The sequence below is a fragment of the Lithohypha guttulata genome, assembly GCF_036872675.1.
Source record: "Lithohypha guttulata strain CCFEE 5908 chromosome Unknown scaffold_6, whole genome shotgun sequence".
In the NCBI taxonomy this organism is placed as follows: domain Eukaryota; kingdom Fungi; phylum Ascomycota; class Eurotiomycetes; order Chaetothyriales; family Trichomeriaceae; genus Lithohypha; species Lithohypha guttulata.
In genome coordinates, this window is record NW_027042755.1 from 296,278 (window position 1) to 320,954 (window position 24,677).

At 49.7% G+C, this 24,677-nt stretch overlaps 6 protein-coding genes across 6 annotated transcripts; 2 read left to right on the forward strand and 4 right to left on the reverse strand.

Annotated features, from left to right (window-relative positions):
- Nucleotides 1–8: 8 nt before the first annotated feature.
- Nucleotides 9–4,514, forward strand: VPS10 (vacuolar protein sorting/targeting protein PEP1; the record flags this gene model as incomplete). The annotated part of the gene is made up of 1 exon (XM_064901860.1): nt 9–4,514. The coding sequence occupies one exon, from the start codon at nt 9–11 to the stop codon at nt 4,512–4,514; it is 4,506 nt and encodes a 1,501-aa protein (XP_064751539.1).
- A 1,579-nt stretch (nt 4,515–6,093) lies between these two features.
- LTR64_007543 (uncharacterized protein) lies at nt 6,094–8,930 on the reverse strand (the record flags this gene model as incomplete). Its single annotated transcript, XM_064901861.1, has 2 exons — nt 6,094–8,805; nt 8,856–8,930. The coding sequence occupies 2 exons, from the start codon at nt 8,928–8,930 to the stop codon at nt 6,094–6,096; spliced, it is 2,787 nt and encodes a 928-aa protein (XP_064751540.1).
- A 1,850-nt stretch (nt 8,931–10,780) lies between these two features.
- On the reverse strand, nt 10,781–14,338 carry LTR64_007544 (uncharacterized protein; the record flags this gene model as incomplete). Its single annotated transcript, XM_064901862.1, has 1 exon — nt 10,781–14,338. One exon carries the CDS (start codon nt 14,336–14,338, stop codon nt 10,781–10,783), a length of 3,558 nt encoding a protein of 1,185 aa, XP_064751541.1.
- A 4,172-nt stretch (nt 14,339–18,510) lies between these two features.
- Nucleotides 18,511–20,107, reverse strand: atg6 (Vacuolar protein sorting-associated protein atg6; the record flags this gene model as incomplete). The annotated part of the gene is made up of 2 exons (XM_064901863.1): nt 18,511–19,973; nt 20,023–20,107. 2 exons carry the CDS (start codon nt 20,105–20,107, stop codon nt 18,511–18,513), a joined length of 1,548 nt encoding a protein of 515 aa, XP_064751542.1.
- A 337-nt stretch (nt 20,108–20,444) lies between these two features.
- On the forward strand, nt 20,445–22,925 carry LTR64_007546 (uncharacterized protein; the record flags this gene model as incomplete). Its single annotated transcript, XM_064901864.1, has 1 exon — nt 20,445–22,925. One exon carries the CDS (start codon nt 20,445–20,447, stop codon nt 22,923–22,925), a length of 2,481 nt encoding a protein of 826 aa, XP_064751543.1.
- Nucleotides 22,926–23,082: 157 nt separating this feature from the next.
- Nucleotides 23,083–24,426, reverse strand: cys12 (Cysteine synthase 2; the record flags this gene model as incomplete). Its single annotated transcript, XM_064901865.1, has 2 exons — nt 23,083–23,240; nt 23,307–24,426. The coding sequence occupies 2 exons, from the start codon at nt 24,424–24,426 to the stop codon at nt 23,083–23,085; spliced, it is 1,278 nt and encodes a 425-aa protein (XP_064751544.1).
- Nucleotides 24,427–24,677: the final 251 nt, after the last annotated feature.

Below are 24,677 nucleotides of genomic sequence, written 5' to 3' on the forward strand. Positions count from 1 at the left end.
CGGCCAACATGATCCTAAAACGACTGCTGGGTAGCACTACCTCCCTCCTCGCTGCCCTCAGCCTACTTGCCGTTCCCTCTCTAGTGCTCGCGAAGAAGGACGGCCCCGAGATATCCAAGACCAAGTTCGACACTGAGTTACAGGACATCTTCTACTTCGACGATTCCAATATTATACTTGGCCACGATCCAGACCTAGGCAATGCCTGGCGCAGTGATGATGCCGGCGCAACCTGGTCCTTGATCAAGGACGCTGAAGGAGAGGCTCTCGCTGTCTACCCTCATCCATGGAACAATCAACGTGCTTACATACTGGGCACCGATAGAGACCATTGGGTGACTACAAACCAGGGCAAGAGCTGGTCGAGATGGAACAGTGGCCACCAATTCGCCATGATAGCCAATGGCAGGCCTTTCAGCTTTCATGCCCGCGATCCCAAAAAGGTCATCTGGAACGGTCAAGATTGTTCACCTGGTTTCCTAGGAGGCTGCAGTACTTTGAGCTACTACACCGACGACGATTTTGCGCATGCGAATACTTTAACAAAAGGTGTCCCAGGAGGCTGCGTCTGGGCTGTCCAGACACCCATGTTTGGAGAAGCATTCGCCGAAGAAATCGACAACAGAGTATATTGCATCAGATCTGGGCCCAAAAGCATATTTGGTAGTGACTATAGACTGACGGGCAGTGATGATTTCTTTAAGAGTGGCGAAGGGGTAGAACCTGCTATCAATACCGGCCGTGCTGTTAGTGGTGTTCTCAGTGTAGCTGCAGTCAAGAACTACATGGTTGTAGCAGCGAAGGGCGAGAATACAGATGAGCTTGCTCTCTTCGTGACAGATGATACCATCACCTGGCATAGGGCCGAATTCGGACAACACAGAATCACAGAGGAGGCATATACTATTCTAGAGAGCACAAATTACAGCATGCAGGTCGACGTCCTAGGCTCGAGGTCTATCAACCCCATGGGTTACCTCTTCTCCTCCAACTCGAACGGTACCTATTTTACCCGAATCATCGACTACACGAATCGAAACATATGGGGTAACGTGGATTTTGAAAAGGTGGCCGATATACAGGGTATCTATCTGGTCAATACTGTCAAGAATTGGGAAGATGTCAAAGGTGCTCTGAATGGCGAGAAACAGGTCGTTACACAAATTACCTTCGATGATGGAAGGACCTTCCAGGATCTCACCATAGACGGTGATCGTTTACACTTACACTCTGTCACAGAAGCTCGTATAGGTGGCCGCATCTTTTCTAGCCCAGCCCCTGGCATTGTTATGGGTGTGGGAAATACTGGCAAACAGCTCAAATCATGGGAAGAGGGAGATTTATATGTTTCCGACGACGCTGGAATAACCTGGAGACGTGCATTGAAAGGTCCTCATCTCTACGAGTTTGGCAATTCAGGTGCAATTCTAGTGGCGATTGAGAGTGGAGATTCAACTAGCGTCATTCAGTACTCACTTGACCACGGTAGAACCTGGCACAAGGCAGACTTGGACAAGAAGATACGCGCTAGCTTCATTACCACAGTACCAGACTCAACCACCCTGAGCTTCGTGGTTGGTGGTGCACATGGTTCAGGTTTCGATGAGGAATTCTATCTGATCAAGGTCGACTTTGCAGGCTTACACGAAAGGACCTGTGGAAAAGGTGATTTCGAGGAGAAATGGCCTGCTCGAGTCGATGAAAAGGGCAACCCTAGCTGTATCATGGGTCACAAGCAGTTCTATCGCAGGCGAAAAGCTGAGGCAGATTGCGTTATAGATGATGACTTTAAGGATCCTGAGATCACCTTCGAGCCGTGCGAGTGCACAAAAGCAGATTTTGAATGTGATTTCAACTTCGAAAGGTCTGAGGACCGTCAAGAATGCAAGCCTGTGGAAGTACTGCCTGTGCCGGAGGGCGTCTGCAAGAATCCTGGCGACACTTTCCTTGGCAGTTCTGGTTGGCGAAAAATACCCGGCAATGCCTGCAAAGGTGGCATCGACATGGCCAAGGAGGTTGAGAGACCTTGCGCGGACACTATTGGAAAGCCAGCGACTGGAGAAGTATCGTCAGAAAAGACACTCTTCAATGCAGCTGGCTTCAGTCAGTGGTTCTACCTCGAAAGAGAGAGCACTTCGCACGGTAACGATGAGACAATCATCATGCTCACTACCGAGCAGGATATCTATCTCACCAAGGACCATGGCAAGACCTGGGCCCCAATCCTGCAAGACGAGTCAATTGTCGCGATCATGCCTAACCCGAAATTCCATGATGCTGTCTACTTTTTGACAGACTCCAGCAAGGTATTCTATACCGTTGATCGAGGTGAAAGATTCGACTCGTTCAAAGTGCCAAAACCACCAAGCAACAACAAGCTGCCTGTACTGAAATTTCATCCAGATTACAAAGACTGGCTCTTGTGGTCGGGACTGGAGAACACGCAAGACCGAACAAATATCTACTACAGCACCGATAGAGGCGACAACTGGAAGACCCTTGTTCGAGGCGCGCGGAAGTGTGACTACATCCATCGTGCTGATAAAGACCAACTTATCTTTTGTGAGCGTTATCAAAAAGAGGATCCAGAAACTGACGTCCTCGAACTGCTTTCATCTGATAATTTCTTCGCAAAGGAAGAACTCATCTACAACAATATCCTCGACTTTGCGACCATGAATGAATTTATCATCGTGGCTCAAAAAACAGAAGACGGCCGTGATCTTCATGTTGATACTAGCGTGGACGGTCAGACTTTCGCAGCAGCCAATTTCCCACGTAACTTCGCGGTCAAGCACCAGCAGGCCTATACCGTCATGGACAGCAGTACTCATGCAGTGTTTTTGCACGTTACAGTCAATCCTTCACAAGGCCAAGAGTACGGAACAATTATCAAATCCAATAGCAATGGCACAAACTATGTCAAGGTCATGGATAACGTAAATCGAGATACGCCAGGATATGTCGACTTCGAAAAGATGCCAGGTCTGGAAGGTGTTGCTATGATCAACGTCGTTGCCAATGTGGAAGGTGTGAATGATGGGAACAAGAAAAATCTGAAGTCAATGATATCTCACAATGACGGATCTGACTGGTCTCTCCTACCACCACCCAGGAAAGACGCTAATGGTGGTGACTACAAGTGTGTCAAGGAGGATCAGAAAGCAACAGCTGACTGCTCATTGCATGTTCACAGCTATACTGAACGAAGAGACAAGTCCGCCACTTTCGGCTCACCCACTTCTGTTGGCATAATGATGGCTGTTGGCAACGTAGGATCTCAACTCGATAGAAAAGATGGTGAGACAACAGACACTTTCATTACCAGTGATGCTGGTATCACATGGAAGTCTGTTCGAAAGGGCTCTTTTATGTGGGAATATGGTGATCAAGGTAGCATTATTGTCATCGTGGCCGAAGAACGAGCGACGCGATCTGTTTTCTACTCACTCGACGAGGGTGATAGCTGGGAAGAATATGTGTTCAGTCCCGACGTTGATATGGAAATCAGCTATATCACCACCGTACCGAGCGATAACTCGAGGAATTTCCTCCTCTGGGGTCGCGAGGTCGGTTCAGGCAACAAGCCCGGTGTGATGACGGTCAATCTAGATTTCTCAGAACTTGAAGAACGACATCGCCAATGTGTCCTTGACGAAGAGGATCCAGCGAATTCGAAAGACTATTACCTATGGGAGCCACGCCATCCTTTCCAGAACGAGAACTGCCTCTTCGGACATGTCGCACAATACCATCGCAAGAAGAAGGATGCACAATGTTATAACGGGGTCAGGCTGGAGGAAGGTCCGCACGTCATCGTACGCAATTGTACATGCTCAAGACAAGACTACGAGTGCGACTATAACTACCAACGCCTCGGCGATGGTACATGCGAATTAGTACCTGGATACGAGCCGCCAGATCACAAGCAGGTCTGTGAAAATAAAGGTGCGAGGGTCTGGTGGGAGCCGACCGGATACAGAAAGATTCCTCTGAGCACATGCGAAGGCGGACAAGAACTCGACAAGATCGTTGAGCAGCCATGTCCCGGCTTCGAGGATGAATTCGCCAAGAAGCATGGTCTCAGCGGTATAGCTATATTCTTCATCTTGATCGTCTCCCTTGCTGGCGCCGGTGGTATCGGCTATTGGGTCTGGGACCAATACAACAAGCGAGGCGGCCTATCTGGCATGGGCTTCGGTCAGATCCACCTCGGCGAATCACTCAGCAACGTCGCAGGTGGTCCAGGTAGGAGTTCAGGAGAATCGCCTCTCGTGACGATTCCTGTCGCCATCATTGCCGCTGTCGTTGCCGTGGCGAAGACACTGCCTTTGCTCGCGACTAGCTTGTTCCGAAGTGCGAAGGGTTATATGCCTGTTGGAGGCGGGAGTCGCGGTACTTCGACGGGTCCGTACAGGAGTAGAGATGCCTTTGCGAATAGGCGGCAGGACTACTCTGATCCGGCTTTTGTGGAGGATGATGAGCTGCTTGGAGATGATGATGAAGAGGTATAGATCTACTGGTCCTTTGCGAGGTTGTCGAGGCCTATGGGCTTGGCTACAATAACAGCTTTTGGTTTAGGCACTTTAGTCATTATTGGCAAGCGAGACATGTATGTACGAGAAAGAAATTAATGGGTCAATCAATGGTAATTATGTAGCGCGAGCGTGCATATACTTGAAATAGCATAGACTTCCTTCGCTGACCTTTAGCTCGCCGTGACATTTGACTGAACCGACAAACCAGACCCTCCTACCTATATACTCGCAACTACCTGCCTACCCATTCACGACAACTCATTCATCCCATTCCCCTCCACCTCCCTCAAAATAACCCCCCCTGTGACCCCCGTCACAATTCGGTCTTCATCCAACTTATTCCGCCCACTTTCCTGCGCCAGTCGCTGCATCGACAATCTCGAATCCCAAAGCCCCTCCTTCGGGATGCACTTCTTCGTCCGTCCTTCACGTCCAGGCACCATTTCAGCAGCACCTTCCCGTATCCACTCCTTAGGAAATACATCGTAGATCTAATCCCTTCCCACAGGCCGGTCGTCAGTGGTGGTGTGGATGAAGTAACGATCCCTACCCCTGGTGCTGTATCTTGCTGACCAGGTTCTCACTGAATAGGTATCGTCTTCGGTCCAGTTCCAGTTCTAGTCGCAACTTGGCGTTTATTTATCTGCTTGTTGTTGTTATTCTTCCTTGTAGAAGTCGTAGAGTTGTTTCTCTACTGTGGTGAGAGAACAGCTCGGGAATTTCGAATTGTTTTTGTTATTAGATTTTGTGAGAGATTGTGGTGGGTTTGAGGACTTGGAATTGAGTGGTGAAAGATTTGGTGAAGAGTAAAAAAGTCGAGAGTTCTTCTTTGATCAAATTACTGTCGGCATCGCAAAAAGCTTCATTTTTCTGTGCGGGTGATGTGGCGGCCGGTTTGGTGGGTGTTTGATTGTGTCATGTCGGTTGGTCAGTGTATGGGGTGATTCGCTGCGGAGACTGCTACGAGAATGGAAGGAGCAAGGAGGAAGGAGGAAGGAGGAAGACAAAGAGAATTGCGTTGTAGCACGTTGTTGAGTTGAGTTTTATCATGGCCTATACGTGTGTCGTGAGCGTCGCGGGACAGTCGGCGGTCAGAAGGTGAAAAGTCGTTGTTTGATGAGGCTGAGTAGCAGCAGCGGTATCACTGGCTTCGTACCTAGAATGTGGAAATCGGCCTGTGACATTGCGACGCGGCTGTTCTTAAGAGTGACAAATAGCCGTGATTGATTTTCGTTCCTGAACACTAGTTGTAAGTACTTGTGGCAAGTTATCACAGGGACAGTGTGTGTGATCTGTGTGGAATGAACATCAAATTGGGTATCTACAGAAAGGATCAAGTAATCAAAAATGTGATCAACCAATATCAACAAAAAGTCGTAAACTCTCCAACACTGTGCAAAATAATGGTCGTGTGGTGAGACTGTGCCTCAGTCATCAGGTCATGCAAAATAGATCCGTAATCAGCGTAATAATCTCCACGTCGCCATGTCGTCGTCGTCGTTACTTCGTCTCCAATACCCCACCATCATGATCGTCGTTATCGTTATCCCGCTCACTAATACTGGCCACTAAGGCTTAGTAACATGTCTTCAAAGTGTGAGTCCTGTATCTGCGAACCAGGATGCAAGAAAGGCTCTAATTGACAACCAGAGCAGAATATGTGGGTACAATTTGTACATTGCGATAAGTCCCGGTTCGGCGCGTCAGGTTGTTTACAATGGCAGCAGATCCGGTTTGAATCCATCTGGTGCATGTGCATATGGTGTCTCAAATCTGATAAGGGTTGAGGCTGCTGTTCAGGGTAGGCACGGGCCATTTCCATCTCTGCATATGGTTCCTCAGCAGCGGACACCATGATTCCAGGAATATTCGTCACAGTAGATGACCGCCGCCTGGGAGCAGCTGAAGAGCTATCAGGACGACGGAAGAACGCATGGTCGTCATCTTCCATTGCAAGTATGTTCCCTGCACCAAATGATAAGTCGTCGTCCTCAGCCGGTGCATCCTCTTCTTCTGTTGGTTGCTGAGCTTGAGTTTCGATGCTCTCAGAATTAGCTTTGCTCTTTAGTGCCTGCTTCTCCTTTTCCTCCTTGTACTTTTCGTAGAGCTCCTCCTTGCTCTTTCCTCCACCTCTGAGCTCAATCCAAGCATCCATTTCGTGTTTGGCGCTGTTAGTGGTGTCGATGTGGTTGGCAATATGATTGTACCTCTCTTCGTCCATCTGTGCACCAAAGTTCGTTTCAGATCGAATTATCTTGTTGCAAAAACCACACCAGTACGATTCCAGCCACCTCTTTGCTAGGCGACATTCGTTCGAATTTTTCCCGGCCTCAGGAGCAGTCATCTTGTGTTCAGCCTTAAGGTGAGCAATGAATTTTTCCTTATCGTCGAAGTGGGTCGCACATAGCTTGTCACCTGAAAATTTTGGATACTGGCAGCGCCATTCCTCGAATTGAACATGTTGCCCATACTCGTGTCGTTTCCACTCCCATTTAGTACCAAATCGCTTGTAGCAATTATCAAAAGTACATCCATATTTTTTGTCGTGTCGTTTCTGATGTTTGTGGAGGTCACTCTGCTTACTAAACAGTTTCTTACAACCTTCTTTGTTGCACTTCAAGGACTTGTCACCGTCAGCCGTTGAGGATCGCGAAGACTTGTTTGACTTAGCTGACCCTGATTGAGATGCGCCAGGCACTGAGAGTCTCAAGAATTGCTGAAAGTGTTGTCGTTCGTCCGCCGAGAGGTTACGGACGCACTCCAGAAGCGCGCTGAAACGCTGCGGTATCTCTTCGTGAGCTAAATCGAGGTTCAGTGTAGGGTGCCTGGTTGTGCTTTGGTCATCATAAAGTGTCTGTGCCGTCCAGACATTAGTCTTAAGTGGCTGAGCGCCTTGATCCATGAAACGTAGGACGGCGGTATGTGGCTCGACAGCAGATGCCTCGAAGTTCATATTCTGTTCTTGAAGCTCTTCTCGCTGGCGACTACACGTTTCTGGGTTTGCAACACTGTGGGGCTGCGGCTTGCGAGGGCTTCCCGACGGCATTCTCAGTACATTCAATGAATTGTTGGAGCCGTTGAAGGAAGAAGCTCTGAGTGAAAATGAACCTCGATTGTCCACGGATGTATCAGTGCTCATCAGTGTGCCATTAGATGACACAAAGCCACTCGAAGTCCCTATATTGGGAAGGTCACGGTGTTGTAGTGCCAAGCCACCGACTGCTTGGTCGGTCAAATGCTGGGTTGCTTGCACAGATGTGTTCTGAGAGCTCTTCCTACTCTTACTAGGCTCGACTGGGCCATGCACGTCGATGTCGTACTGTTCTTCCATTTCTTCGATGCGTGATTCATACTCCGTACCATGCATGCGTGTTACGTGCTGTTTGAAGTTGTCGAATCTTGCCCAAACCTTGTTCGGTTCTTTACAACCAGGAACCTTGCATCGAAAGATTTTGTCGCCTTTTTTCAACATGCCATGAAAGGTCTTGCAGTGCCGATCGAGATCGTTGATAGTTCTGAAAACTTTTCCTGGTGGGCAGAGGCTGCATCCGTGAGTGGCTTCTTTACGAGATGTCTTCGCTTTGTTATGACCTTTGGACGAAGGAGGTTGCAGACCCTGAAGGGCTGGAATGACCGTGGACTGTTGGTCAAAGTATGACGACTGTTGTCTGTGATTAGACTTGTCAGGCTGTGGGTAGATCGAGGCCTGAGAGGTCTGGAAAGGGGTTGACCGAGAAGGGCGCGAAACCCAGGTAGATTGTGCTGATTGGCTTTGACACGAGCCATAAGGCGACACCGGCGGGATGTGCTCGTGAGATGCTGCTTGGGCGTCGGCATCAGTACGTGCACGTTTCCTACTGGGAATAAGCTGGGACTGCGGCTGCAAAGGCTGTGACCATTTCATAGTGGTATCTCCGCAAGCAAAATTGGCGAAATCGAGATCAGCCAAACGTCCCATCTGTAGGTTAAAAGAGGTTGAAGTATGATTCTGCGATAACTCGAGGGCATTGCTGCGACGTAACTGAGGCGTACTAGAGTCCAGCTCCATGCCACCAGTCGTGTACATGAGTTGAGAAGTGGAATCCAGCGTGGTTGGATCAATAGCGTCTTCCTCGGTATGGGTCATCATGAGGAGGAGGAGATCGTCCTCCTCAGGCATGGTGTTCAAGCCAGACACGGAGGATTGGGCATCATCTCTATACGCTGAGAATTGGCCGGGCACACCGTGGTTATATGGGTCGATGGAGCGATGATGCTGGTAGGTATCCTGGCACGGAACTTTAGTATGCGTTGTCTATAGACTTGCTGATGACATACCTGCAGTTGGGTGGGCTTTGCTCTTCTTCCTTGTAGACTCGAGCTGCCATAGCCCGAGTCACTGGGTAGGGACATTTTGTGATATGGGATGCGGAGCTAAACCCAAAAAGAGATCAGTTTTGAGTAGGTAGACGACTCGATGGACAAAGCATGAACAAAAAGGCGAAGCGGAGCACAAGTGCACAGCCAGGTACGGCGGATCGATCAGTAGTTCCCACGAAGAGTTTTGGTCAACAAGATAGAGGTATCCGATGGCGCAATCGACTGAGTCGAGATAGACAGATTGACCACTAGTCATGTTCATTGAACATGAGTTACTATGAAGAGGACATGATGTGATTATGGCTCTCTTTCCAGGGCAATTGGGCTGAAGCTCCTTGACTAGGCCAAACTTGAAGTCTCTCAGAAGATTGTCGGAGTGGTGGTGGTGGGGCTAGCGTTGTGAATTGCTGGCTAGTGTATTAGGGGACCAGATCCGTTACGTTGAGTGGGCAGTGCAGTGCAGCATGTTGCTGCTGTCGACGGCGTGAATGAGATATGATCAGACTTACCAGCTGGGGAGGCAGACTCGAGGTTGAGCACAGGGTTGACTGATGGGGGCCAAGGTCGATTCTACCGGCCACCTTTGGGGTATTCTGCCGTCATCCGGGTTGTGCGACTTGATAAGCTAGCTCAGCGAAAACAAGTTCAAAACGACAATAAATCGTGGATGTTACTGAGTTTATGCATCATCATCACAGTCGAGTCATAGTCGAGATGAATAAAATGAGTTAAACACGAGTAAGAAGGCCCGGCGACAGTAACGGGAAAGCGCGAAACAGGATCGCTTGTGCGCGACAATCCTCGAGAAAGGTTCGCGGTCTGGTGGGAGCAAAACATGCGGTAAGAGCAGTACACCTGATCAGAAAGGTTCCATGCAGCTCGATCCAGCAGTAGGACTCGACAAAGGTATCGTTCGGGCTAATCAGAACTCGACCTGAAAACCGGCATCAGTATCCTGTCAATCCAGAAGAATTGAGAAGCATGTGCTCAAGGTTTACGTCTCTACACTTGCATATCGTCAGTCACGCTTGCAGGCGGAGACTTTCTGAAGCAAAAGAGCCAATACCAAGAATCGCGGTGCCAAAAGATCTCGTAGCTCGCTTGTTTGCCTTACGCTATAAAGCTTTGGTGCAGGCAAGTCGCGACTTCCGCGAAATCAAGGCAGCACTATCCTCGCGAACTCAGCGACTCCTCTTCATCAACAGCGACGGTACTCGCGTCAGAGCGTGTGCAAGTGCTTCGGTAGTCGCTTCCGGCTTTGCTTTTTAGACGTGGCTTTCACCGAACTTGAAGTGGATGGGTGTAAGCCAGCTATGCCAATCAGGCAAACGCTGCTCACTTGACAATGTCCACTTCCGAGCGAACGATGGAACACCTCCCATTGTGTAGAGGTCGTATGCATGTCCCTGGCCATTTCGTCGCCTCACTACGAAAGAAAAGCGCAATAGAAAGTATACGGGATTTTCTGCAATTGTTGCTTGCCCTGCTGCATATGTTCTGCGAGTGGGACCAATGGTACTTCAGGTTTCCTCACCAGCATCGACGTGCTTACGTCTACAGGTCCTTGTTTAAGGCTGTCAAGCGACTGTTTCACATCAAGACCACGACCTTGGTCAACTACTGAAAAGGTAGATATAAAGTTTGTTTACAAAGTTTCGTTGGACGTACTCGTTTCGCTGTCATTATCATACCATTCAACATATCAATCAAATGTCAGAGCTCAAAGGGCACTATGCAATCGTAACCTCATCACAAGCAAGAACGCTCCCAACGCCTGGCTTGGTCTACAAAATCCAATATCGTCCTTCCGTATGCTCCTCCGATGCCGTAGCTGGTGCTCCGCATTGATTATTCTTATCCGATACTTCGATAGGCATAATCTGCTAATGCCGCCATCCTTCTTGATACACAAATTGTGGTGCCATCATTTCCTGTGTTGTAATAGGTATATGTACTTGGTCTTGAACTCGCATAGGCATGTGATTCTGGGTTGTCTCGCCAGTATCATAGTGGAGATACTGCTGCTCAGGACCCGAGAGATATTGTGGCTGATCGGCATAACCATCACCTATATTGACAAGTCCAACCGCTGGGGTTGTGCGAGGAATAAATACCGCGACGTGGTTCTGATGTGCACAAATAACATGTTGGGTATTGAAGGAGCCATACTCGCCACAAGGATACTCGGTATAGGTTGTAAACCCAGGCTCCCCGGCATGCATAACATAGCTATGTGGCGCCGATGTGACATTTGCTGCTCGTGCATCACTAGGTATGTATCCCGGATTGACGAGGCCATCGTGACCTCTGTAACCAACATACGGTTGCTGGAACACAGCTGCAGGAGATTGCTCTGCGGACGAACTCTGGTAGCGAGTTCCGTCACGGGAGAATGGAGAAAGTGCAGAGAAATCCACCACGTCCTGCTTGGCTGGGAACAAACTAGTGTTGTGACTGGGGAGTGATTCGATGGGACTCAAGATGGTGTCTTTGGTGATATTGCGCTTTTGCGCCAGATCAATTACCGGTATGGCAATCTGCTCCATATGCTTTCCCACATGCACGCCCAGTTTCTTCCACGACGCCAGGATGTTCCCACAGAACTTGCAGGGTTCGTTCTGTGCTTCTGCAGCATCTTCGTGTCGACAAGAGTCGACTAGATTCCAGAACTCTTGTTCTTTCGGAGTGAACTTTTGGTTGGCTTTACCTTTGCCTTTGCTGGAGGGGTTCGATCGGCCTTTCGTCTTTGGCTCTTCCAGCTTGTGTTCTCGAACCAAGTGCTGGACAAAGTTGTCTTTTCTAAAACAATTATGCGTACATGCTCCAAGAGAGCACTTCCACCACTCCAGGTGGCGATGTCGTTCATTTTCATGTCGTACCCAGTCAGCTTTGCGCTTGAATGACTTCGGCTCTGAGCAACTTGCAAATGTGCAAGTGAATGGTTGCACATCTTCATGAACGTGCTTCGTCCAGTCCGACGGTTTGTTGAAGTCCTTCACTTGGAAGCAGAGAGGACACTCGAACCTGGCAGGCAACTTTTTGGTTGGTGGCAACGGTATGCCGTCAGGAAATGCTGCAGGTGTGACCATGCCATCAAAGGCAGAATCGTCGTTGTCGCTGTCGACTCCTGCAGAAACTTTGAATTGGGCAGATGTGGATGCTGTTCCTCCACTACCAGAACGAGTTGGCAGAACCTCGGCCTCATCCCCCATGCTGAAGCAACGAGGGCCGGATTGGCACTTCCCAGCCTGGCAGCTGTTCAAATAGTCAACCCTGCTTTGGACAAGTCTTTTGTAGCGGCGAACCTGATCGCGCGCGATGCGATCGACTAGATAAGGTTCCAATCCAGGGTTGAGCTCTGATATCTGGATTTTGAAACCATCTAGGTTGGGCATGACGTTGGCAGGACGAGGAGAAAGTGGCATAGTGACAGGTGTCGAGCCCGCTGAGTCTCTTGCGACAGTCATGGGACTGAGATGCTGAGTAGCCACAATGGACATGTTATGACAAGGGGTCGCCGAAGTCAATGAAGCGGTGCCACTCTCGTGAACGATCAGTGGTTTGGAAGGTGCTGGGCTTTTCGGTGATTTGTTGACGTCGCTCTTGCTACGAACACGTCTGAGAGTCCTTTGAAGGATGTTCTCATGCTGTGGTTCTGTATTGAGAGTTAGACCACTAGCGGTGGTGCTACCACCACCTACAGCTGCTAGACTGCCTGTTGCACCACGTAGCGCAGTAGTGATTGAAGGCGACTTTGCTTTCGTACGGGCCGAACCACCAAAATACGTCTGTAACTCGGTCGAACTCCGCTCGTCGATAGGTTCCGGTGATTGCACCTTTTCCAGCTCTGCATGTCCCTGTGTCTGTGCTTGCCTGCTGCGGCTATTGCTACGCTTCAATTGTTCTCTGATGTTTTTCACCTCCTGAACAAAGCTAACTCCTCTGTTTCGTATGCGTGTCTTGGTTAGCGACATGTGTCGAGTCTTGCCTTCGCCGAGGATCGAATCCACATCGCCATCACTGAGCCTACGACGCCCTGTGCCCCATGTTGCAGCGCGTGAAAGTGAGTCTGTTTCTTTGGCTCGTCGCCGAAACCTCTCTATGGCTAGACTGGCCGTCTCCTCTTGATAGCGCACGTTGTCGTCGGGAGGCTGCACAGACACACCATCCTGCCAAGGACGTGGACGGTAGAACTCATTGGCTAGTGGTAGCACCTCATCAGGGGCCACCTCGCTGTCCCTTCGAGGAGGTATCGTAGCCGGGTGTGTATCTGGCTGAGATATGGGTTCATCATCATCATCAGAAGAGTAGTAGTAATCGCTCTGCTCGTCAACTAGTACACCTGGCCCCGGAGCCTGATTGCTCATCAGGATGGGCTGCTGATTATGATGTGGTCTAGCCCCTGTACTTCTGGATCTGATACGAACGGGGCGCGTCGGACCTCGGCCATCTCTGTCAGGAGGACTAAGAGTTGTACGCTGCAACCAATCTTGCACTTCGTTTACAGTTTTCTCCTGCTCTTGGTGTGTTTCGATATCATCGAAGCTCGGATGCTCTTGGTTGTCGCGATCTGCAGGAGCTACTCCAGAGCGATCGGTCTCTGCCCCTTCCTCTTCCTCCTCTTCTTCCCAGTCAACAACTGCATCGTTCGTAGGCGGCATAAGCATGGAGCGTTGCGTACCTCCATGGACGTTGTCGAAGTACTCACTCTGCGATAGATTGGACGCACTACGTTTCCTCGACATCCTTTGCTGTTCAAAGTCGGATCTGGCTGGCGAGTCACCGCGAGGGTGAGATGAGATTTGGATGATGGGACTTGTAACTTGTGGCAATCTATGGGAGTGTGTGTGCAAGTGCATGGTGCTATCCTGCTGACACGACTCCATAGGATTCATCTCGAGGGTATGCCTGTGCTGGTGAGGGATACCAAGCAGGCTGGTGAAGTTGGTACTAGTCGACGACAGGTTCTTCGTGTGGCCAGAGGCTTCCGGTGTCGAGAAATTGGTTGATTGTGGGCTTGGTAAAGAGTTTTTGTGAGATGGGCGACCTGATGGTAGCGAAAAGTTCTTCAATATCTGCTCCGCATCTCCTTGAGGCGCTGGCAGAGCATAGTATAACTGCTCAGGTATGGTCTCGTTGTAGGTCTCTTGCCAGTTCGGGTCCTGTATGTTTGGAGTGTAAGCAATCTCATCAGCCGAGTCGCCAGGCGTAGGAACGTCAAAATGAAAGGAGGACTCGGTGGAGAAGACGCTAACATGCTCATGGGAAGAGACTGATGTGTTGAAGGAGTCCACTCTGGGGACGGGATGTAGCTCAACGTTGTCGTGAAAGTTTGTGCCTATAATATGCTGGTTCATCGATGGCTGCTGGATGGGTTCTCCTTGATATGCATTGGGCCATGGTGAGGCATTCTGCTTCTGTCTGAGTCTAACGTATGACATTCTTGCGAGTGTCCTGGGTGCAGAAGCAAACAGGTCGTGGATGGATCCAGTATGTATTGTAGCTTGTGCCAGCGACGGTTCGAGCACCAGCTTATTGAGGGCTCATGACGTTGGCTGAGCAGGAAACAACACGGTCAGCGGTTCTTCTGGTTCGTAGTGGTTGTATTGTAATGGGATTCCCAGGTCGCTAGCTTTCAACGAGTGCCGGGAGGGTGTTAGCGGACGAGCGTGCAGGGACCTATAGTCAAGCGAGTGCTACTGTTGACGGTATAGCCTGCATACAATTGTTCGACGATGGGATAATGAGCAGGGTTGTGTGTGGCAGTGGGAGTGCTTCTGGGAAGTGCTGCCAGGTACACCACTCAGATGCAAGCTGAATCGTGGGCAGGTATGCAAGCGCAAGCAAAGATCTTGACAACTATAAGGTCTGGCAGGTGATCGTCGAGGCGCAGATGAGGTCAGAACAATGTCAATGTAGCGAGGCAGACTCGAGAAGCGCAAAAGATGCAAGAAGTTAGTCTGAGCACGTCGAACATGCGACACGCTTGCTCTCAACCTGCCACCACTAGATCGCGACCAGAAGAGCGAGTGGAGCAGATGGAGGAGGAGGGTGGACAACCTGTATCAGCCCTGGGTAAACTGGCACCTGGACTTCGGCTACAGGCCCCGACCGTGCAAAAAGCCCCACGACTTTTGCTGTCGCTCTGAATGTAGGGTAAAGCATAACCGCTTTGGTGATACCAGCATACCTGCATACTGCGCCACCGTCATACAATTGCTAGCTTCTCGAGCGTACACAAGCAACGCAGGGCGGCTATGGAAGCGATGCCAAAAAGATGTAATTGTCTGATGTTTGGGAGGTGTTTTGGTCGTTGGTCCACTGAACTTTGATCAAGCTGTCTGTGGAGAGCCCAGGCAGTACAGTACAGGGAGGGTGTGGATCCTCGAGCTAGAAATTACTGGTACTCCAGCACTCTGGTAGCACCTGCTGTATCGTGTCATGACAGACCTGCATTCCTTTGCTATCGCGTCAACCACATGCGTCTTCCACGTTGAAGTTTTGTCGAAAACTCCTCCTGCAGAACACCATAAACACACAGCATAGTTCGGCAGTAAGCTTGATAGCATGTTCAACGTTGCCAAGCGCTCTTGAAGCATTCCGGAGGAGCTTGTACTGTAGTTTCGCAGCTCAAACTTACCAGTACTCCGTTTCTGTTACTATTTCGAGTCAGGCTTGTACCGCGCTAAGACGCCATGTTTCGACACTTACACGCCTGATAAGGAAATTGATAAGCCCTCTCGGTCTGCCTTTTGGTGACCGGTTACGTGACTTTTGGCGAACACGTTCAATCACGTCAGTATTGTTCTATCGTCTATTTCGCTTCATGCTTGTTTGCATCGGTTCATCAAAGCTACGAATCAGGAGAATGACATCTGCTGGAGGTATAGACAACATAAGATATCAATGATGTCGTCATTAATCTATAGACATTACGAGTGTTGTGATCCAGGTGCCGCAAGCTGTAACCCAACCCGACCTTTCCCTGATGCACTTTTACCGCTGCTGCTGCCTGTCCAACGCCGACGCTGATAGCAATTCCGCAAACAAAACACCACCATATACCAATTTCTAAGCTGTATGACTCGGGAATTCCAACACATATACCACTAGTTAAACAAGGTATTAAGTAGTGCGAAGATCGGCGTTGTCGTTCGAAATCGAGAAAGCTTCCAGAAAACCGCCTCATACAGGTCATGTGAACATGATAAAGATCAAAAGCGACACGACCAGCAATATGTCACCTCTGAATCGGTCACCATTGCTAGTGCTTGCGACCTTGGAGACACTCTGCACCTGAGTGCTTGCAAAACCCTGACCACACTCCGAATTGACCTGAGTTGCACACCCCAAGTATGTCTGAGATAGTGGCTGCTCTTTCTGCATTGCGTAACCTGCAAAGATGCTCATTGTTTCCTTGAGACCTGCAGTACAGCTTGGCTTAGTGCCCACGGGTAGCTCCAATCCTACAGCAGTGTAATAAGGATAAGAGTCATCAGCATTACTCGACTCCATTGCTTGAAGGAACCAATATCTGCTGGTCGAACTGTCTTTGAGACAGGTTGCCTCATACACTGGTTCATATGCTTGAAGTCCTGCGTATGCTTGCAATACTAGAGGGTTTTGTCGTGCGTAATCGTCTTGACAGTTGCTCGGCAAGATCAATTCATCGGCAATTTTGGCCATCAATGGTGAGCATACTGCTAACGATGATGAACATGAGACATCAAGAGTCTTTTCTAGGAGGCTAGGAGATCGAACTGCTTGAAAGAAAGACATCGAGTTTTGTAGTAGCAAAGACATTGGCAAGCAGGACAGAAAGGTAGTGTCTGCCAGGAATTTGGTAAAATAGTTCGGACATGTCGTAGCTGTGAAGTTACTGCCCAGAGAAGTATCGAAGGGCATAGGTAGACCAGTGTCTGTATTCAACGTTGTTACAGGAGAAGCCCCAGGATCCGTCGAGTTGTCTGCACTTTGACGCTTCTCAAGTTCATTACTGTGAAGTCTGTCCACCACCAGCACATTGCCTCCTGCCAACTCCTTGTAGTGAGACGTGTTTGAAACATCGGTATGTACTGTGTCGTATGCAAGACATGCTTGCAGAGCCGTACTATAGAGCAGAAGGTGAAGAAGGCCAGCCCAAGATCCAACTTGTGATATGACCTTGCTGCTCGCAACAGCAGATGCCATCAGAGTTTGAGGAAGGCGCCTGCAATGAGCCTGACCGTCCAACGTACGCCTTGTAAAGAACTTCGCGGCTGACTCCGTCCCAAGACTTACACAGAACGAGCTGATTTTGTGGGTGCGGGAAACTCGTATTGCGCAATTCGATGTTGATCACTACCACGACGATCAATGATCTGCTGATCTGCAATCAAGAGTCCAAAGGTTGTTTCAGCGTAAGGACGTATATATCTGGTTCAGTGAATTGTGATCAGTAGTAGTAACTTCTCCTTTTACAATGAAGGTTTGGTGATCTTGTTTCTAGCACGGTAGAGCTCTTGAGGAACGTTCGAGTACTTGTAGAAGGTGTGAAAGGTGGTCGATTCATTTTTCAAGGATGGCGCTTGTGGCTGAAGCCACCGGGGTCTAGTGTCGGTTGGCGAGAGGAGGCTCGAACAGCAATAGATCCTACAGGTCTTTCAATTGTGATCAGAAAGACGGGAAGGATAGTTGCTTGCTGTGGCTTACAGTATCTCCATACTACGGAAGTCAAACCACCACTCAGCGCTGCCAGTACAAAAGCATCCGAGCTTGCTTCTCAGCACAAAATGATATGAGCGCAGGCTACCAAGCAAGACAAGAACGTTGTCAATGTTCTCAAGCAATCCCAATGACAGCTCCCTTGGAAAGCCGTGGCGTCGATAGCGTCTGGCAAGTAGTAGCGAGGTGGCTTGTGGTGGAGAGCACGACCCAGGAGGTCTGCTCAATGACTGGCAAGGGTCGCCCGGTGAGTCTTCCGCCGATGCCAAGACCTAATTGAAGTGGACTCCTGTATTTACGATTTTCCTATTTCATGAAATTTGCTGTTGTGGCTTATAAGAATATGTTGTTTACATATCGTCCAACCGCAAGACCGTTGATGAAAGTCGAGCCATGGACTGATATTGTGGTCTTAGCGTTCAGCCGTTGACATGTGACATGAGGGGACTAGTGATAATGGTATCAGGAGGCGGGCGAAGCAGGGCAGGAATTAAATTCTTGTGTCTAAGAAAAGAGATGAAAAGCTGAGAACTCCTACTGGTACAGATAGACGTCAAATCAAAGACATCATAGACGAGTGTTCTCGACAATTCAGAGCTCAGAGTGTACCGAACAACGTGGACGGGGTATTGAGTTTCAATTCCTCAATTTGCAGGACACTCGAGATCGAGCCACCCAACGTGCCACGAATCACCAACTCGAAAGTCCTCTAGAATGTCCAAAACTCTTCTTCTTAACATGAGTCAAGGATGAACCTTGCCCTAGGACCACGGTTTGACCACGGCCGAGCCTTTGGATAGTCATATAGGTGAATTCGATATGTAAATTCAGTGCCTCTAAATGGAGATAATGGAAGATGAAAACAGGATGATCCGTTTGAGTCTGGCAATCATTGGCTGTCGCAGTAACACTATGACTGACTTGGTCTTGAGCTATCGAGGTTGCTGACGTGCGCGAGCAAGTATTTGCAGCAGGTGAGGACATACTTACAGGCTTTGGTGAAATTCTCGTCAGGTGATAGACCTATGCCAACCCTAATCGAATAGGCTTCATCAGGCCTGTCGCGACTCCAAATCTTGTCACCGTCGATCACATAGGGAAGTCTCATAGGTTGAGCGTTACTTGTGTTCGTGGCAGAAGATGGTGTTCGCCAAACGCCAGGCCGACCACTGTCGCGGGTGGTCGAGGTCGAGGTCCGTTCTACATGCTTGCCAAGTTGAGAAAGACAGTCCAAGAAAGCCACCATAGCTTGATCAAACCGACGGGACTGAAAGACTCGATTCAGGGCTGGACCACCGTTGAAGAGTTCCAATACAGTGACTCTTGCTGGCACGGGTTGGTTGGTGGGTCTTGCGGCAGAGGCGCTCGAAGCGTCTGGCGGCTGTTGGGGGTATTCGAGCTTCTCGATACGAGAGGTGCTACCTAAAGGGCGAAGTCGATAGCCCTGGAAGGAGAAGGACAATCTTTCAGCCAAAGTCTGCAGCAGCAGCAAGGTTTGTCCCCATGCAGCATTGATCTCAGCCCATTCCACGACAATGTTGGGCAGCCGACCAAGACGAAGACCATTGATGGTGCCAAAGTTTCCATCGTGACTGATAAAGAAGGTATCATTGTATACATTTGTACGTTGCAGCTTCTCGTACTGCTTCTGGTCATGGGCAGTTTTCTGGCGCAATGCTTCAAGATCGACGCGCTGAGCATGCTCTTGCTCGTCAAAGGCGTTGCGAGAGAGCCAAAAGCGTTGTTCCTCCCTTTCAAGCTCTTTCTCCTCATCTTCCAAGTCAGCCAGATCACTCTCGAGTTGTTTCTTCTCATCTTCGAGTCGAAGCAGCTCAGCGAAGGCTTCCTGCTCTTCCGCTTTCAGTCTTTCCAGCTCCTTCTTTACGCTAGCTTCATCGTCTTTGTGTTTGGCGGCAGCCTGCTGTAGTTGTTTCAGAAAAGAAGCGTAGGCGTCTCGTTCTCGCGTCGCTGTGTTCAACTTTGCGTTCAGTGCGGACAGTAACATTGACGAGCATTCACTGCAAATTGGGTGATCAGTGTCTGAATGCGCCGAAAGGATGGAGAATAGACGTTCATGTCTTTGCGCGGCCCAGGACAGGGACGACTCCTTTCCACTGGAGATTCCAGGCTTGGACGGCACATTCGAGGTGGATGAGGTCTTCTGCGTAGGCTCTGAAGCGACTAGTTGCGACTCTGTGATTTCGATAAAGGACATTCCCGGGTTGCCATCTCGAGGAGCAGGTATCGTCCTCTTGTGTAAAGGTGACTGGTTTGAACGAGCTGCACGTTCATAACGTTCCTTCCTCTCCTGTGGGAAATGCACATTTTGGATCTGTGCAAGCGACGGTTGCTGCTCCTTGCTGTTTGTTGATCCTTCACTCAATTAGTGGGAGATTCTAGCAAAGGTCATGGTTGGTCTTACCAGCAAGCAAGTCGAAAGCTGCAGGGTTGAGATCGTCCAACAAGCTATCCGCCTTCAACGGCGTCCTGCACCTCTGGCAGTACATCCTCACCAGGTTGGAATGTTCGTCTAACTTGAAGAGACTGCATTGAAGCTGTGATCATTGCACATAAAATGTTGTAGGACGTGGGTTGTACCATCGATACGAGACAAACGCGATGCTTGGAGATAGTGGTGGCCGGCCAGTAATGACTTGCCCCGCAAACAGCCAACCAGTCCCTAGATTCGCCCTGGCAAGCCCACCAAACGGCGCGTGAACGCGTCAAATTACCATGTTCCGCGTCGCAGTTGCACTCGACCTCTATAAATCAGTCTAAATTTGTCGCGCCGCTTACCCTGCTACATATCGACCTTCACCAAAGTACTCTCCCTCCAATGTCAACATGCGACCCCGAAAGCGACCACGTTTGTATTTCCACGACTCTGCCACGCCAGAACCGGACGCCGAACTCGAGCATGCAAGACAGAGGAACGACGATTTGCTGAAATCTCGCTGGGAAAACATATTCAGGAAATACGGCAGGGACTTCACGGGTATTGCTGACGAGATCGGCGTCATTAGCGGTGAGGTGGAGATAGACAATGGCCATATCCAGTCTATGCAGTACGAGTGGGAAACGAGCGAAGAGCAGAATGTTAATTCCAGCTTCGATGGAAAGAGGATGTTACGAGCTATGACTGAGGTCAATTCTGAAGGCTCAACGCCTGTCTCTGTTGAAGACGAGGTTCTGGAGAGCATCGAGTCTATTGCAGGCGTTGCTATGCTGAGTGACGTTTCCTCTGAAGATAGTTTGTTCCTTACTGAGTCACGGGCACTATCGCTCGAGCACGATGAGCTCTCGCAAGAGTATTACGAAGAGCGACATGGTACAGCTAGCAGCCACGGCACCGACGACTTAGAAAACCTACCGCTCCAGCCTCGCACTGCACGATCGCCGAGCCCAGATGACCTGTTCGATACTCAACGCGACTCGAGTGCTGCGCAGAGGACTTCCTCCCTTACCGTCTCAGAGTTCGAAACACCCCCTACCCCTGCACCGGCTGCCAGCATCTACAAATCCACCATTAGAGCTGAGGTCAGACGCATCCTAGAGGAAGAGAGGGGGCACCAGATGGAAATGGAGGAGGAAATGATCGAACCCGCATGGAGGATACCTGTACGTCTACCATCCTCCTCCAGATTATTACCTAGGATAGTCTCGACCGAGAGAAGTCCGAGCGAGTGGGAGAACGAGACGACCTCTGCTCTCGATCCCTCAAGCTGGGCAGGCCTATCACGAGCTCAACAGTCCAAGCGACAGGCCGTTAGACCACAAAAACGCAGGAGATTTAGAGATGAATCCGAGGACCCATTACAAGAGGGCTTCTCGTCCGAACCAGAAACGCAATCACGTGCTGTGTCTCGCGATAGATCAGCACAGTCACCCTCAACATCAGCCTATTTTGAAGCACAGCTTAGGCAGCGATCCGAAACACAGACGACGTCTCGACAGAGTTCGAGGCAGATGTCATCAACTCCATGGCCAATCGAGTCGGAGAGACCAGATCCGGCGTCGCTATCCAGAAAAGTCTGGAACATGGACGATGCTGTTGCTACTGTGGAAACACGTACAGCCTACCATGTTGACTACGGTTCTCATCGGCGTGGTATGCATTCTGCGGTCACGCCAAGACACAACGAAGCTGCTGTTCCCGATTGGAGTCCTGAAGAGGAGTCTGACAACGACGGCTGGATATACGACCAGGAGCCAAACCCGTCAAGCATCAATCGGAGGAGTCGATACCTATCTGAACAGCCTGATCCTCAGTCAGTGCTTGGCGACATGTCTGTCGAATATGCAGGTAAATTTACGTTGGATACTCAAAAGAGAAGGAGCAGCAGGCGTTCTGCCCCTCGTCTCCGATTCACGGCTCCGGAATCATCACAAGACAAGAGCAATCACCCATGGCAACAACCCGTCACACGTTCTGGCAAGCCGCTTGGCAAAAAGTCTTTGAAACAAAGAAAGGTTAACTCGGTAAAATTCGTCGAATCAGCGACAAGTCTGAACGAGACATTGGCCGAGCCAAGTTATGTCGAGCAATGTCCTAACCCAGATGACCCAGTCGTGAAAGAGATAGAGAGACAAAAAGTCTTCAAACCGATGAACGAGGGTATCTGTTACTACTGCAATGGTAACCACCTCGACAAGAACGGAGTCGGCGCGCACTGGGACAGAGTTCTGACCAATTTCGCTGTGCGGACGCTCGACGATGAGGATCCACACGATATCGAGTTCATTCATGCTGTCCGATCCAAGGTGGAGCGAAGGACGCGCCCGGCCAAAACCTGCGTTGCTGACTTCAAAGCAATGATACAGTTGCATGAGGGCAGTGGCATGTCTTTCAAGGATATCGTTGCATCCCACTTACTGATCACTACCAAAGGTGCCGACCGACTTCAGAGTGAATATGACGTGTACCGCCAGCCAGCGCAAACACCGCGTCAATGGACGACCGAAGAAGTGGACAAGCTCAAAGAGCTCGTGAATAGGCATTTGACCACAGGAAACAAGCAGATCACTATAATCAGCTTGTATAGACAATCAAAGCTACCCAAGACAGTGACCTTCGTTGACCTTGGCAATAAGCTGGCTGAGATCTTCCTAGAGGAATATGCCACGAGCGGTGAGCAGTTTATTGAGGAGCTTCGAACGTACAGGAGTCGCTCCTGGAGATCGAACCCGACAGATGGCGAAGGACAGGCTGGGGCCTCTGTTGTTGATCCTGCTCTGACTGACACTATTAAGAAGGAGTCGGCTCAGGAGCCAGTGGTGACCTCTCATGCTATTGAAATCGCTGTGCAGGACGATCAGGCAACGTAGCCCGCGCTGTTCGTACCAGATCTTCTGAGCAGCCTTCTTTGGATACCCGTGAATCACGACATTCTGAAACAGCCACCACTATGCACGAAGCGCATTTCTGCAGCTTCGGAAACCGTATGCAGCAGGCTCTTCACCTTTAGCCGTACTGGATTATCCCCTATTTCATAAGATCTTCGAATGTCATATCCTCCTCACCACCGACATCACCAACCTGTTTCCAGAACTTCGACAAATGTCGCATGCCTGAATCGCAGAGTATGGTTACGACTGTATGACCAGGACCTAATTGAAGTGCAGTCTTAACGGCAGCATAGCCTATTTGTTTTATTAGTTAAAGCTCAAAGATACCCCATAGCGTTTTTGCGATTTAGGAATACTTACAGTTAACACTGCTAGAACTACCGACGAAAATTCCGTCTTTTTCACATAGCCATCGTGCCATTCTTCGGGCCTGGCCATCCGTGATTTTGATCGCATCGTCAATGTGGTCACTTCCTATTTCGAAGTTTCGTGTAGATCTGGTCAAACCAATGCCTTCAACAACGGTGTCGACCTGCTGTCTTCGTCGAGTACCTTCTCTTTCTAGCCCATGGAACATGACACCATGTTTTACCTTATTGTAGAGCCCACTTCCTTGTGGATCTGCAAGAACGACTTGGACGTTCGCACCCAATTTCTCTTTGAAGTATTTTGCGCAGCCACTAATTGTGCCGCCTGTCCCGGCGCCAGCAACAAAGGCGTCAATCTTTCCATCAGTCTGCTCATGGATCTCGGGTGCAGTACCTTCGTAGTGTGCGCGCCAATTCGCGTCAGTCTCGAATTGATCAGCAAACAACCCTCTCCCTGGCTTCTGGGGGTTGGCAGTATGGTCCTTAGCTAAATTGCGTGCACGATTCACAAAATGCATCTGGTCCACGATTGGTGCTGGTGTGACCCGTTCCACAATGGCGCCAAGTTTGACAAGCAGGTCACTCTTCTCAGTGGCTTGATCAGAGGGCATCAATATATGTGCTTTATATCCTCGTGCCCGTGCCAAGGTCGCAAGAGAAATGCCTGTACTGCCCACCGTGCCTTCGTAGATCGTATCACCTGAATGAGGCGTCAATAGTCCTTCAGCTTCGGCCTTGTTGATGATACTGAGAGCGACTCGGTCTTTGGGAGAGTTACCTGCACCATTGAGGAATTCGCATTTGCCAAGAATTGTGCATCCTGTGTGCTCTGAGAGGGATTTGATGAGGACTAAAGGAGTGTTGCTTATAGTGGACTCAATACCAACACCGACACCTGATTGTGAGATGAATGGAGAGTTGGGGTCGTCATGGCCGGGACTCTTGTTGGACACAGGCGATGACTTGGCCAACCCGAGCTTAGTCCTTCTTCTGCGAGCAGTTTGTGTTTGGTCTGGTTGAGAAGCGAGATATTGCCAAGCAGCGAACGCGAGGTAAGTCACAGTCGTACCTGCAAGGAATGCTGCTGCTACATGTCTGCTCTCGTAAGACATACGGCACTTTGCTCAGACGACAATAAAAGAGTACGTACCACCGTGCGGGTATTGACACAGGACTTATCGTTGTCGATGGTAGAGTATTTGACGGCGAATCGTCGGCTTACATCGTGGTTACTACTTTCGGACGTGTCAGTCGCGACTGCGGAGAAGAGGTGTGAAGCAATACAATTAACAGAAGAATAACCACATATTGATATCTGTGTTTTAGCAGCTCGACCGTAATGCAGACAACAACGAGACATTCT